Source organism: Chiroxiphia lanceolata, chromosome Z (genome assembly GCF_009829145.1).
Source record: "Chiroxiphia lanceolata isolate bChiLan1 chromosome Z, bChiLan1.pri, whole genome shotgun sequence".
Classification (NCBI taxonomy): Eukaryota; Metazoa; Chordata; class Aves; order Passeriformes; family Pipridae; genus Chiroxiphia; species Chiroxiphia lanceolata.
Genome location: NC_045671.1, coordinates 62,582,786 through 62,597,182, shown reverse-complemented (window position 1 = coordinate 62,597,182; position 14,397 = coordinate 62,582,786). Strand labels below are relative to the sequence as shown.

General features: G+C 38.5%; 1 protein-coding gene across 1 annotated transcript in view; it reads right to left on the bottom strand.

Moving 5' to 3' along the window:
• Positions 1 to 1,200: 1,200 nt before the first annotated feature.
• The window catches only part of LOC116781107 (atrial natriuretic peptide receptor 1-like), a 36,143-nt gene continuing 22,946 nt past the window's right edge, over positions 1,201 to 14,397 (bottom strand). Inside the window, exons 14-23 of the mRNA XM_032676708.1 lie at positions 13,921 to 13,969; positions 12,896 to 13,000; positions 11,829 to 11,948; positions 10,872 to 10,965; positions 9,997 to 10,084; positions 9,110 to 9,249; positions 6,049 to 6,201; positions 5,034 to 5,132; positions 2,603 to 2,694; positions 1,201 to 2,060 (exon numbers count right to left, since the gene is read on the bottom strand). Coding sequence (XP_032532599.1) covers positions 1,911 to 2,060; positions 2,603 to 2,694; positions 5,034 to 5,132; positions 6,049 to 6,201; positions 9,110 to 9,249; positions 9,997 to 10,084; positions 10,872 to 10,965; positions 11,829 to 11,948; positions 12,896 to 13,000; positions 13,921 to 13,969 — 1,090 coding nt within the window. The 3' untranslated portion in view covers positions 1,201 to 1,910. The remainder of the gene's footprint in view (positions 2,061 to 2,602; positions 2,695 to 5,033; positions 5,133 to 6,048; positions 6,202 to 9,109; positions 9,250 to 9,996; positions 10,085 to 10,871; positions 10,966 to 11,828; positions 11,949 to 12,895; positions 13,001 to 13,920; positions 13,970 to 14,397) is intronic.

The following is a 14,397-nucleotide window of genomic DNA, read 5'->3' as shown; positions in this document are numbered from 1 at the left end:
TGCTTGAAGTTGCAGAAGAGTAATCATAGATTCTATGGTCCTTAGAAAATAATCCAGTTCTCATTCTGGAGATGCTCTGTTTGATCAATAAACAACAACAAAACTGAAGTAGGCAGTTGAATGATGACACAGGCATCATTCAAGCTGTATCTCTTTTGTAGATAAACATCAGACTCTAAGCCTCCTAAGTCTGCAAGAGTCTGTATTATCTTCAGCAGACTTTGAATTACTACCTGAAGACTTGTCAGAGCTGAAAGCTGTCAATCCAACAAGCTTGCTAATGGTCACTCACCACTCATTTCTTTCTAGAAGAAGTTAAACTCATAAGACACACATTTTAGAGCTTTTAATTCTATAAACAACATTAAGATAAAGCAAGAGACTTAAAACTGAAGTATTGCTACAGACAAATATAGCAAAACATATGCTTTCACATCCACATTTCATAAAAAACCCTAGGATATGTGCCTTTTTAATAAAAATGTAAACAAGTGCCAACTCATTTAAAGAATAATGTAAAATATCTAATACATCACGAAGGGTTATAATAGAGCAGAGAGTCTGACAATTTCTAGATAGCATTTGCATGAAGGAAATTGTATTGGAGAACATCTCTTGGCTCTGGATAACTGAAAGATTTACTTCACAAAGATTACAAAAAAGGTAACTGTACCTACTAATATGAAACTCAAAAACAGAGAAAGTATTTTTTTAGGCTCACAAAAAATATGAAACCAATTAAAAATTTTAATTTTAAAAAATTTGACTGGACTCTCATATGCCAAAATCAGCTGTATCTATGTTCCTTGCTTTGTATCCTTCCTCTCTCTATTTCATGTATCTAATTCTGTTAGATTGTTTGTTACTCAGTTGAACTGGAGCTGGCTAAACTCTTCAAAACAGATTAGCCCTAAATGGTAAGTTTTTAAAGAAGTCTGCTAGTGCAGTGCTCACAGAATCATGCTCATCTATAGATTACTCCGCTAGTAGGAATGGGTCTCTCTTTACAGGAAATGCTTGCTCAGGAATGACCTTTTCTAAGCTGTGTCCTAGATTACTCAGTGACTCAGAGGGCTGCCTGATTTCACAGACAGCTAGCCAGCAATAGCAGGTCCATTGCCACATTAGTCAAAGCAACTACATAACATTAGCTAATGTTAAGAGCTGTTTTTTTGAGAAATCCCAGAAGAGCCAAGGACAAGAGCAGCTGTGGTGAACCTTAGTCTAACAGCAGCATGCAATGTCTTTAGTTTCCCTCCCAAGATTTCAAGATCTCTGTATCAAGACATCAGGTGTCCCTAGAAATTGACTGTATGGAGACACACCAGACTTTCTTTGTTATTTTTTTCTATGCTCCAGACAATGGAGATGAAATGGAAGCAGGAGCACAAATTCTCATTTCAATTTGTATCCATTGCTCTGCTTCATCCCCCTCTTTCCATGGACCTTGCTTTCTCACACAGCACACACCTCATTTTTCACTCTCGCAGCACAAAACTAGTCACAACCACAGGGTTTATTGTACCACTAAATTACAATACTGCATTGTCTCCTTCTTTCTTGTGGGAGCAGCTTAGAGGCTGGAATGTCTGGACAGCAGATCTTGAAGTCATGGTGGCTGCTGGCAGGGGATTACCCAGCAAAACCTAATCAAGAAGCAACACTAAAGGGAGCTACCTTCTGCCCTGGTAGCTGTATGTATGTATTATTCCCTAAGATAAGTTTTTGCTTTTTTGTGTTTTCAGTGCCACTGATAGGAGAGACACCTGTGAACGAAATCTGAGCTAATACATTCACAAGGACAAAGTGGTGTGCTGCCTCTTTTCTAATTTTCTAATTCAGCAGAATGATCTAGAAAGCCAAAAACCAGAATGGATACTGGAGCCAGTGATTGACTAGTAAGCAGTACTTCAGAGAGGATCACTGGAAAGTACACCTGGTATCAAAGTGTATGAAGTTCTGTTGGCATCTTGAGGAGTCACAGAAGTGCTGGTGTTCGTCTTCTGGAAGTCAGAGGCTTTCTTACCTTCAAGCCAGTATGTTACCATATCTCCTTTCCCCTAAGGAAGAAAATTAGTTATGGGGTTACAATACTATCCATCATTTATGAAATAATTTTTTACTACAGCAAAAAAGAAATCCCAAAAGGAGACTGATGTGCCTGTCAGCGATTTTACATACAGAGAAAATGAGGCATAAGACCTTCCCTTAAAGATAATGGCAGCAGTATCAATTAAAACAATTCTTTGAAGTCTCATCCAAAATTAGGCTCACAAGTATGTTAGTTCTCTTATGGAACTCACATGATGGTTTGTGATGTCTCTGAATGACCTTTTTTTTGAATGTGCCATGCAGGACTTCCAAGCTTGGCTAAGTCCTTCATCTCTGACTTATCAGAGTTGTTCCATGAACAAGCCATTTTATTGGTTCTGGTTTAAAACTTGAACATGCTTTCTTTAGATCAGGAATTAGTCTAACTAAAGGACTGTGAGATATAAAGGACTGCAAGACATAAAGGACTGCATGGGTTAAAATTCAGGGACTCCAGAGTGCTTTCACACTCTCCTCTCTGAAAAGCTGAGCATAGATGTTGCATACACACCTTGACTTGTAAATTCCCACGGCATACTAACACATACTCTCCAATCTGCTCCAACAGTTGGTATACACTTGAACTGCACTGTATTTTAAGAGCTGGAAAGAGAAATAGTTGACATGTTATCAAACAATTTAAACATCTAAGGCAGATCCACCCCACAATGTGTACCAATGATTTCAAGACCCATTAATGACCTCCCCCTTGTTTTTTTCATGTCTCTGCTGTCATTCCTCTGTTATTTGAAATGTTCACACACAAACTCCAGTATCCTGGCCTGTCTGTGAGAGCATCTCACAACAAGTGTGTGGCTGTCAACAAACACTACTCTTCACATTCTGCATCTAATAATATTTGTCTACTCTTTGCAGCTGCCTGGCTGGTGCTACTGATGACCATCCATTTCATCTGGTGAAGAAAACTGTATATAGTTTTATCTCCTGGTCAATAAAGAGCCAGCTCTTTCTTTGCACATATAATTTTCAGCAAAGTCTAAACATTAGAGAAGCTGCTATCTTTGCTCTGACTCCAAACCTGTTAATAAAGGTGGAAGGGATGATATTACCATAATTCCACAATTTTTTTTACAATGTGATTTTTTCCTAGTTGAGATTTTACCTTCATGTAAACCTCACCTCTCTTGCCCTTTGCAGATGATGGGAAAGGACCAAAGAAGACGAAAGATAGAAAAATACTACTTTTGCCAAAAAGTAAAATTTTGCCAAAATTTTAAAAATTGAAAAAACCCACAAACAAACAAACAAAAAAACCCCTGTTTTTTGTTTTATTTCATTTTGAGGTTTTTTTGCCTGTAACAATCAGTGACATAGAATAAATCATTATGCTTCTTTGTTTGAAAAAGATCCCAAATTGATGGTAGTACTGTCTAAGATTGTGTTAGTGATTTTTTTTATATCAGAAAATAACAGTTTTATAATATCCACTTCCGTTTGTTTGTTTAATTTTTTTTAAAGTCTCAGAACACTCCCTGTAGATCAGGAAATATGTGTTTCAACATATATAGATATATATCTCAAAAATATTCTTTGCAGTAGATACATGACATTTTAACTTGTCATCCAGCTTGAGAACAAGATACTAGCACTCAGATTCCAGATGATAGCACTTTTTGTGTACATTTCTAGTAAATAATTAATCCATTTTAAAGCAACCAACTTAGGGTGAAAACAAGGTAATGTAATTTGAGATCCTCAGAGGTACATGGCCAGAGAAAGAGGGAGATAAAATAAAGGCTTGAAAGATAAAAAGCTCTGTCTTTGTACATAAGTTTGCAGTGTTTATGTACTATATGAGAGACTGACATATAGAAAAAATGAATGATGAACTATGAAGAACGATGGAAGTAGATTTTGAAGACATTAGTTTTAAGGTGGGTCTGAGAAGATGATTCAAGGAGCCTGAAAGGAGGAGGAGAAAGAAAGGAGTTATCTGGGAGACTGGCAGAAAGAAAATGAAATTATGGCATTGCACTCAGGCTGGCATTTTCTTTGGAAAAATGTATAAAATAGTGGGAAGGAATAGATCCTCGTAATTCTCAAATCCCAAAGATAATCTTCAAAACCATCATGTAGGATCACTCCACTGCCTTTCTGCCTTGTTTTTAGTGGATCCTGATAGATATTGAAAGCATCACTTTTTGTCATGAAATTAAACTTGAAAACTTATATTTGACTAGTTCACATACATTTACAATGCACTGCAGTGTGAGCCATAAAACTATTCACCTTCATTTCATGAATGAAAGGAAAAAAGCCATCAAGTCCTTTGACCCTGAATCGTTTTCTTTTCTTATTTTTTTCCCAATTCTTGTTCATTGGGCTAAAGTATATCAGAATGTGAGGTTCAAATGCTCATACTGGCTAAAGATGAAGTATGCAAACTAAACTATTATCTCCTGGGAAGAAGTGAAGGTGAGAATATCTCCATGCTTTAATCTCTAGAAATTTCTGTCTATTCTCTTTGCTGGAAGACATATTCATAATCTTCTATATCAGTTAGACAGACGCAGCTCCCATGTGTCCTACCACCGCTCGTGTTCTCCATTAGAGAAACTTATCAGCAAAAGAGAGGAGTTATGAAAGTATTTTTGCTATAAATTCAGTGGGGTGCCAGGTACAAATAGGAATATTGAGCCTCTCATTTTATCGTATTCTTACCTTTTTTTAACATAGAGAACTTCACAGCGACAAAAATCCCTTTCTGAGACTTGGGGAACAAGGGGATCTGGTTACAAAAATGGTTGTAGAGAATATCACTGTCATAACTTGCTCATAGGCAGATTGGAAACAGAAATCAAGAACCTTCTTACAGGATTTGCAGCTGTTTGAATAGGTCAGGACTCAAAACTCAGTACAGCATTTTTTCAGAACTCATGCAAGGATGATCAAAACCCCACCTGCAGCTTGTTCCTTATTACCTTCACTGGTAGATTCCATCCTGGAAGCTGTGTTCACGGTGTCTCCAAACAAACAGTACCGTGGCATTTTGGTTCCAACAACTCCAGCTACGACTGGCCCTGTTAAGAAAAATAAAATAAAGGATTTTGTGTTTATAAATCACGTAATCAGTCATACAGTCTTATGGCTGCTTACTACACTACTTTATAACTCATTCATTAACCAGTTAAAGACTGAGTGTTGGTGTTGTCTTCACATGGGTTACACATCTATCTTACAGATAGATTCCAGAACCATGGAGGGAATTGCAAAAAGGCCTCAAAGGAGAACAGTGGGGGAAGTGGTGATGTGATGGAGATATTGTGCATGAATTAAGACATCTGCAGAACCCCATTTCAACATATTTTCAGGGGCAATGGGATAGGAATACTGTCAACAGGAGTTGCACACACAACACTCATTATCACATGGAAAGGCAGGAACAGGAAGCAACCGGCTCCTACTGAAGACAGAAAATGAGCATTTTGGTTCCCTCATGTCAGCCCCAACAGATTTAAAAAATAGAAGATATGATCTCTTGGTGAGATCATTTAATTGGCAGGTGCTGGGCTGCACAGGACAGGTCCAACTCTGACTGTCTAGCAAGAAGAAGTTGCAATCACACATCAGATTAGATCAGGGAGCTGGGAGTCTGAGAGCAAAGGCTAGATCAATGAGTCAAGAAACAACTCACAGTTTTGAGAAGAGAACATCTGAAAAGAACAAGCAACAGACACAGAAGGGCAGTTCTCACTTGCATCAGCAAAGCCACTGGGACCATGGAATATTTCCAAAGTTGTATTCTGCACTGAGTTACAAATATTCCATGTATCCAATAATTTATTCTGTTGAGATGACCTCTATGATGTTCCCTCTCATATCAAGAAATGAACTTCTTAATGAAGTTATGAAGAAATTCCTAATGGAGATAAAATGGCCACTACAGAAGTATTTGTTGAGCCAGAGGAAGACACCTTTGCAGCCCTCTCAACATACCTGAATGGATTCCTGCTCTTATTTTTAGAAGAGTGTTGGGCTTGTGTGGGATCTTAAAAGTCTTGCAGACATCCAGGAGGTCTAAAGCCATGCTTGCAATCTCACCGGCATGAAGGATCCCATTCTCTTTGGGTACTCCTGAAACCACCATATCTTAACACAACAATGCAACTGTGTTAATGTTTGGCATTACACAGATTTACCAAAGTGTGTTGCCCAAATTAAACAAAAACAACAACCAAACAAACAAAAAGAAGCTCAATTCTGTCATATCCTAGGGCACAGCTGTGCCTCCTAAGCAGAGAAAGCCAGAAGCAAACAAAGGCAAGGGTAACAGCTTATGTACGTAATTACCCTAGCTCTGAAAAACGTTGTATTTCCTTCTCACTTTTACACAGGATTTATCTCTTCCAACACTTTCTTTTTCCCTTCATCCCTTCATTGAGAATGCTTGAAGTGGAACGGGTAGTAAGAACATGGCTGTTCAGTACCTGTTGTTTTTGGGGAGCTATTATAAAAAGAGGCAATGGCCTATGCTTCCTGCACTATGCTTTGAACACCGATGATGAGCTCTGAGGGTCCCAGAGTGCTGAGCGGGAGGACCATGACTGTGAGAACGATAAACTCCCACTAAACCCTGAACATATATGGGATTTGCTGCTCCAGCTGGATCCCTGTACATCTATGGGGCCTGATGGGATTCATCCAGTAGTACTCAAAGAGCTGGCTGAAGTCATTGTGAAACCTCTCTCAATGCTTTTACAATGGTCTTGGAAATCTAGAGATGTCCCAGCTTACTGGAAGCTGTCAAATGTTGTCAAAATTTTCAAGAAAGAGAAGAAGGATGACCCTGAAAACCACAGGCCCATCAGTCTCACTTCAATGCCTGATAACATTACGGAGATGATTATTCTGGGAGTTACTGAAAAATACCTCAAAGACAACACAGTCATCAGTCACAGACGAGAGGAAAGTCCTGCTTATCAAAATTAATTTCCTTTTATGACAACCGATCTAGTTGAGTAAGGGAAGCCAGTTGATGTAGTCTTTTTGGATTTCAGTAAATCTTTCAATACTGTCTCTCACAGGATCCTTCTGGATAAAATATCCAGCACACTGCTTGGTAAACACATCATGTGGCGAGTGAGGAATTGGCTCATGGATCGAGCACAGAGGATAACAGTGAATGGGGTGACATCACACTGGAGACCTGTTACTAGTGGGGTTTTGCAGGGCTCCGTCTTAGGCCCTGTGCCTTTCAGCATCTTTGGCCTGCAGGTAGGACTCAAAGGGATACTAAGTAAGTTTGCCAATGATACTAAATTGCCTCGAAGGCAGAGAGGCCTTGCAGAGAGATGTTGGCAAATCAGAGGGCTGAGCAATTACCAGCTGTATGATATTTAACAAGAGTAAGTGTCTGATTCTGCTGCTGGGGTTGGGCAACTTTGGGTGTTCCTACAGTCTGAGGAATGAGATGGTGGAGAGCAGCCCTCTGGAAGCAAGTCTGGGGGTTGATGACAAATGAATGTGTGAGGGTAGAATACCCTTTTTTTCTGGAAGATTTTGTTATGAGGAGACAGAGGTTTTGCTTAGGAAGGCTTTCTACCTAAAAGGTAACTCTTCCCCAAAGGCAGTTTCAACACTTTCTCCCCCTCTCTTCGTAGCAAGAGAAGTTCTCAGCCTCTCTCTCTGAGATATGAGAGGAGAGAGAGAACATTTCCAGGAATACTACAGGGCCCCTGTGGCCCGGGGAGAGTCAAGAGGGCCAGAGATAATAAAGCCCAGGAGCGAACAGGAGGTTTGCCTTTTTCTTCCTGGGGCCAGTGCTGCAATAAGCACTGTGAGATATTTGTAAGTTTCTCATATTCTGACCTTCTAAGTAAACTTTTGAATTCTTTCCACTGTCTTGGCATTTCTGGGTATACCTCTGTTACTTATGTTACAAACATGAGTCTGCAGTGCCCTGGCAGCCAGGAGGGTCAACTGTGTCCTGGGGGACATCAGGCAAAGCATCACCAGCCAGTCAAGGGAGAGGATTGTCCCTCTCTACCCTGCACTGGTGCAGGCTCACCTTGGATATTGTGTGCAGTTTTGGGTGCCACAATATAAGAAAGTCATTAAGCTATTAGAGAGTGTCCAAAGGAGGGCAACAGAGATGTGAAGGGCCTTGAGGGGAAGCCATATGAGGAGATGCTGAGGTCACTTGGTCTGTCCAGCCTGGAGAGGAGGAGGCTGAGGGGAGACCTCATTGCAGTTACAGCTTCCTCATGAGAGAAAGAAGAGAGGCAGGCACTGATCTCTTCTCTATGGTGACCAGTGACAAGACCTGAGGGAATGGCCTGAAGATGTGTCAGGGAAGGTTTAGGCTGGATATTAGGAAAAGGTTCATCATCCAAAGAGAGGGTGGTTGGTTACTGGTTCCCCAGGGAAGTGGTCACAGCACCAGGCCTAACAGAGTTCAGGAAGGGTTTTGACAACACTCTCAGGCACATGGTGTGATTCTTGGGGCTGTCCTGTGCAGCATCAGGAGTTGTCTCAATGATCCTTGTGAGTTCCTTCCAACTCATGATATTTTATGATTCTATGATTCTTTGATTCTATGACTTTGTAGGACAAGAAACAGGTCTCTTCAGGCTCTCTCCATTGTATTTGTTCAGGTATTTTATGCTTGAGAACATGCTGAACTATGGCACGGAAAAAAAAGAGTGGGGATTTTTTTTCCAAATCTCTTACAGGACTTCCTTTCTGTCTCATCCAAAAGTTCTGTTAGATTCCCTTAGGTTTTTGATGGAACTGAGTTTTAATGGTAATCAGTCTCCAGTAGATTCCCAGGGTAGCAAATATAAAGCCATTTTCCTAAAAACCCAAAGAGAAGAGATAGTCAAGCCCCTACAGAGTATTAGAGAGAGAAGCTAGGACTTATCTCCTTCTTGCTTTATGTGGTCTTCTCACTGGTAACAAGCTTTCCAAATCTCCTTCATCTGTTCTTCCTTGTCATCAAATTAGTCTCTGCCTGGATGCCCCATAAGCCACACCACTGTCCATAGCTCAAAGAACTTACAGGCATCTCCTATTGTCTCCACCTTATAGACATCATAGTTATCTATGATTTCATCAAAAGTGGTATAAAGCTTGTTCAAGAGATCTACCACTTGGTACGGTGTGCTGCTGCTGGACAGCTGAGTGAAGCCAACAATGTCACTGTTAAAACACAGCAGAAAGAACACACTCATCAACCATCTTAAACATTGCAGATTGGTAAACCTAAACACGCAGTAATAATTTCTCATTGGAACTGTGTCAAACTTCTCTTTGTCAGTATTTCCTTTGCTAAGGACCTTATGGAATAGTTTTTTCCTAATTTATTTAAATTAGCAGCAGACTCCTTCCATTCAAAAAGGACAGACTGACCTAAGTCTTTTTGCTTACTGATGCAGTAAACCGTTTTTACAGATAGACTTTAATCTGCAACAGACTAAGTAGTCTTCAATTTTAGGTTATGTAAAAATGAAAAAAAAATTTGATATCTGTTCATTTGTGACAAGTGAAGGCATGCTGTTTATATGTTGCTTCATGAACATATAAAAATTTAAAACTGTAAATCCATGTGGACTGCAAGGATAGAAAAGTTTTCTTTACACAGTTATATGCTGGAGTCTTTACTTAGGCCTATATTATCAAATATACATTCATGCATGAGTAACACATGTAAAGCAATGTTCTGCTGTATGTTAGAGCTCCACAGTGATCTCATTGTTTATTTAAGTACTTATAATTAAAAATGGATATGGTGTGAGAATTTTGGAAAACACTTTTTTGGAGAGACAGCTGGTATAATAGATGGCAGCTTAGAAATTCTGTACTTGGTTAGGAGCTTCACCTCCACTAGAAGCCTAAAAGTTTCTTCGGTAGGAGTCAGTTCTAGTCTTATCTTTCATTTTTGTTTACCTGAAAAAGATGGTGGCACTTGAGTAACTTTGGGCTTGTGCAGGTTTTCCCTGCCTGAGGTCATCTGCTACTTGTTTCGGCAACATACCTGTTATAGAAAGTAGTGCAATGTTACTTTTTTGACATGGTAAAATCATACATTAAACATAACATGCTTGTTTAAAGATGAAAAGCAATGATCAGAAACATGAAATATTATGAAGATTGAAACACAGTTTGGCATCAAAATCTGCTCTGCTGTAATGTGAGAATTCACAGTAAATCTCACTGATAACATGTCCAGATATTTCTGATGGCCCATAACTTTTAGTTCCAAAAAAACCCCCAAATCTATACATTCCAAGGAAGTATAAGGCTAGATTTTAATAGTATTACTTGGGATTTTACTAATTCCTTTCATGCCAACTCTTTGCTAGTGCTTTCTACCTGTCTTAGGTTTGTTTACTGTCACTTCTCTGTTTTGTTTTTTAATTGTCTTTATTTCTCCTGTCTTGCACCTTCACACTTTTTCTTTTTTTTCTCTCTCATCTGTGTATTCCTGTTCCTCTGTACCTCTTTTCTTGCATAATGCCAGAGGATACACTACAATCAAAAGTAACCAACTGCAATTCCCCAACATTTAAAACTAAGCAGAAGGACTGCCATGTAAATCCAAAGTCAGAGCACTATAGATTCTGGGGTCATACTTCTCAGAGGATTGTACTGGTTTCTAGGGGGAAAGTATAGAAAGTAAGTAAATATCTTTCCAACTTTGAAAGTAACCATTATATTCATTCCTTGCTATTAAATAGTGATCTATCAAAGTGTTTCTGTTTGTAATTAGACAGCTGAAACAAAATTATTATTGAGAAGAATGTCTAGTATTTATAACTTACTATACAATAGACGATCAGTCTTCTGTTTTTCATGCATTAAATCCTGGGTTCTCTCAGAAACCAGTACCTCCAGATGTTTGTTATATTTCTCCATCTAAATAACATAGAGAATTGCATAAAATAATCTTTTTGCTGAAACAGATTCATAGTTGGATATGATTTAAGCATTTGAATGATTCTGCTTGGAAAACACTTCGAGATAAGAAAAGGTGCAGGTCTAAGACACCTAAAATTTTTCTACAAAATCCAAAGATCTAAGTTTCCCCTTAGGTAAATTTATGAATCTAGATTTGAGATTTTTGTTTGACAGTAGAAGCTGATTTGAGACTTTTCAAAGTTATTTTAAACTTTAGGGGTCCAACCCAATGCAGAGACCAAGCTGCAGAGATGGATTAAAATCTCACCAAAACAAAAGGTATCTAAGTCTCAGACTTTCATCAGAAGTTCACTATGTTGTTTTGTAAACTATCCTGCTGTGCTACTCTACATTTTGCTTTCTTATATCCTTCCTCTGTGTGGGATAATAGGCTGTGGGAGCAGGAATCTCCTTTCTCTGCTCATGGCCTTGAGATAGTCTGCTCAAAACGCATCTGTAAACATGCTCTTTGTGGCATGCCGGGATTCTATATCCCTGGTGCTATAAGACCACTGAGTCATGGGAAAAGGGGAATACAGTATCCTGTGAGCACATTAAACACCAAACAACATTTGACTGAAGAAAGTGTTCAGCTCCAAAGAAGTTGAGAAAGTTAAGAAAAAGGACAGAAACTGAACGAGAAGGAAAGCTGTGTCTCAAGCAGAACTACAACTACAATTATCCCACCAGAGGTGAAAAAAATAGCTGGGTTTTCTCACCAAACAAGGGTTATGAGATCAAAAAACAAACCTGAAGGATACAGGTGAAAGTGATTGCAAGTGAGCAGACTAACTTGGATTGGAATGAAAAACTAAATTTACCAGAGTCATCATCATGTCAACAGGGCTAACTTTATTAGGATTCATCTTGTACAACATTTTCTTGATTTGTTCAAATGTAGGCCTTTGGGATGGATTATTTTTTCTGCACCTTCTGATTAACTGCAGAAGGAAAAAAGAGTGACAAAAGCAAACAGCCTTTTATCATTCCAAGCATAGGCAGTTTTTAAATTAATACTATTATTTTTTAGTGCAAACTGGTCATCTGCAGCTGGTGAAAAGTGTCAGAGGTATACTGAGGTCTATGGAATTCTACAGGTTTTTGCTGAACAAAGGATGTTAGTTCATAAAAATGCTGCTGTGGGAAATCATGAATTAGATACACACATTTCTTCTGCTGAACACTACTTAAGCTCTTGTCTTATGTTTTAAGACAGTGTTATGCTGGTGAACTCATACAGTTTTCAGAGGACTTCTCTGTACACAAAACTCACAAAAGATTAAAAACTCGACTACTCTTTTAAGAATATTAACTCCCAGCTAAAATCCAGTTCTGCTAATGAGAAGTTTGTTACATTTAGATTGCTACAAACCATCAAAGTCAGTTATACTGCACTTAAACTGAAATAAGGACACCATAATCTTGTTCTAATTTAAGTAAATGGAGGCAGGGGAGAGGTGTACTTTATCAGGCAGTTTGAGGCTACCAAACACACAGACCTGTTGCATGAGAATCAAACCAAACTGATACTTTGCCTCAGACAGAAACTTCATTATTTGAAAGCCCTCTGCCAGTAAGCTAAATGGATATTACTGACATAAAATGTGTATGGAATTCAACGCTTTATAATAAAATGAAAATGCACAAAATTCAATGATTGCATATTAAAACCATAACCTATTACACTGACAACTGGAGAGAACAACTGAATGTTTCATTATCACAGTGACTTTTTTTTAATTAAGGATATTAAATAATTTCATTGTTCTTTATTTGAGGAGCACTTCTTGATTTCTGGTTTATTTACATACTGCCATAAAAATTCTGGGACATGTCATAATTTCACTTCAGGAAAGAATCTTTGTACACCATATTATATCTTACTTACCTCTGTGTAATCTGTGGGACATGGGCAAGAATTCTCAGCCTTTCCTGAAATTAATTCTGACAAAGGTGGGCACCAAAAATATTCAGCTGAATGCATACTGTCTTTCTAGAGTAAAGGGGATTAAACAATGTTGAAATTAGTGGTGTGGTTTTCATGCCAGCCATTGAAATTGTATTAGTATTACCATCATTACTTATATAATATCTTCCCTTATCACTTCCTGCTCTGCTTCTTCACATAAGGTGCAAGAAAGAAAATAAAAAGGATATAAAAGCATATAACTAGTCTAAACTGGGTCACTTTTTCTAAAAGCTTTTTCATGGCTGAAAGGTTTTAATCTCAGTGTTTATATGAGATAAACAATTGAGTACCTGGCAAGATATTGGGAAACATTTAAAAATCATAAGACCTACATCGCTCTATCACAAACTGTCATGATTGGAAGAATGGTAGTTTCAAGACTTCATTGTTACAATTCTTGTTAAGCAAATTATTTCAGAGACAACATGGTTACATGTTCAGACCATCTGGTTTCAATTTCAAGGTGCATTTTTTGTGTATTTGCCATTTAGCACTGATCACAAGACACATGCAAAATAGAGATTTTCCTTATTGAGAGCAGCTCATTTGCCTTTCTAGCATTCAAGATTCCACTAAAAGGGCTTTTGCATGGCAGGAAAAGGAAGAATAGAATAAAAAGGAAGATATTAGGACATATGTTCCCTCTGCATCCCTCTCTGCCACCATTAAGCCTCACAGAATTAATCAAAAGTCAGGTTTGGAGCCACATTATTTTTATCATCTGCTGTTCTTCAAAGGTCTGAAAGGGAAGAGAGGTAGGTGTATGAGGAAGCCCTGATTGCAATGTTGCATGGGAACTGAACTAACATCGAGAAAATCACAAGGAAAATGTCTACTCAAAAAGTAACTCAAAGGTGCAGTTACTCAAAGTTTGGTTTATGTCTTCAGCAGAAACAGAATCAAAGCAGTCATGCAAATCTCACAGGTAGTTCATCTTTACTTACTGGCATAGGGTCACTTCTTGTGGCAATTTCTAGTAAAACAATGGCATAACTGCAGAATAAAAACAAAGCAAAATCTTAATGAAATAACAGTCAATGGAGTCAGTGATTTCTTCTTTCCATGATTTCTTATTCTTCCCTGTTGTATGACTGAAAGCCCAGAATCTCAAAAGGAAGGATGGCAAACGTGCTGCTGTGTGTACTGCTCTGTGTTTTCAGAGATCTGTTACCAAACATTTCATAGCATTATCCTCTCACAGTTATCAAGCCCAGAGATAAAGAGTTTGAATTTGATGGATAACAAAGCAATTTTCTCTGGAAGAATTAATGGAATCCAGAGGTGATATGTGCAGAGATGCATACATAATCCAGTTAAACACAGAGGACTGATTTGTGCTCCAGTCAAGGGGCAGGAGCAGGTTCATTGTGACCATCAGTTGGAGGATTGGCTTCTTTTCAGCACAGATCACTGTCTAAAAA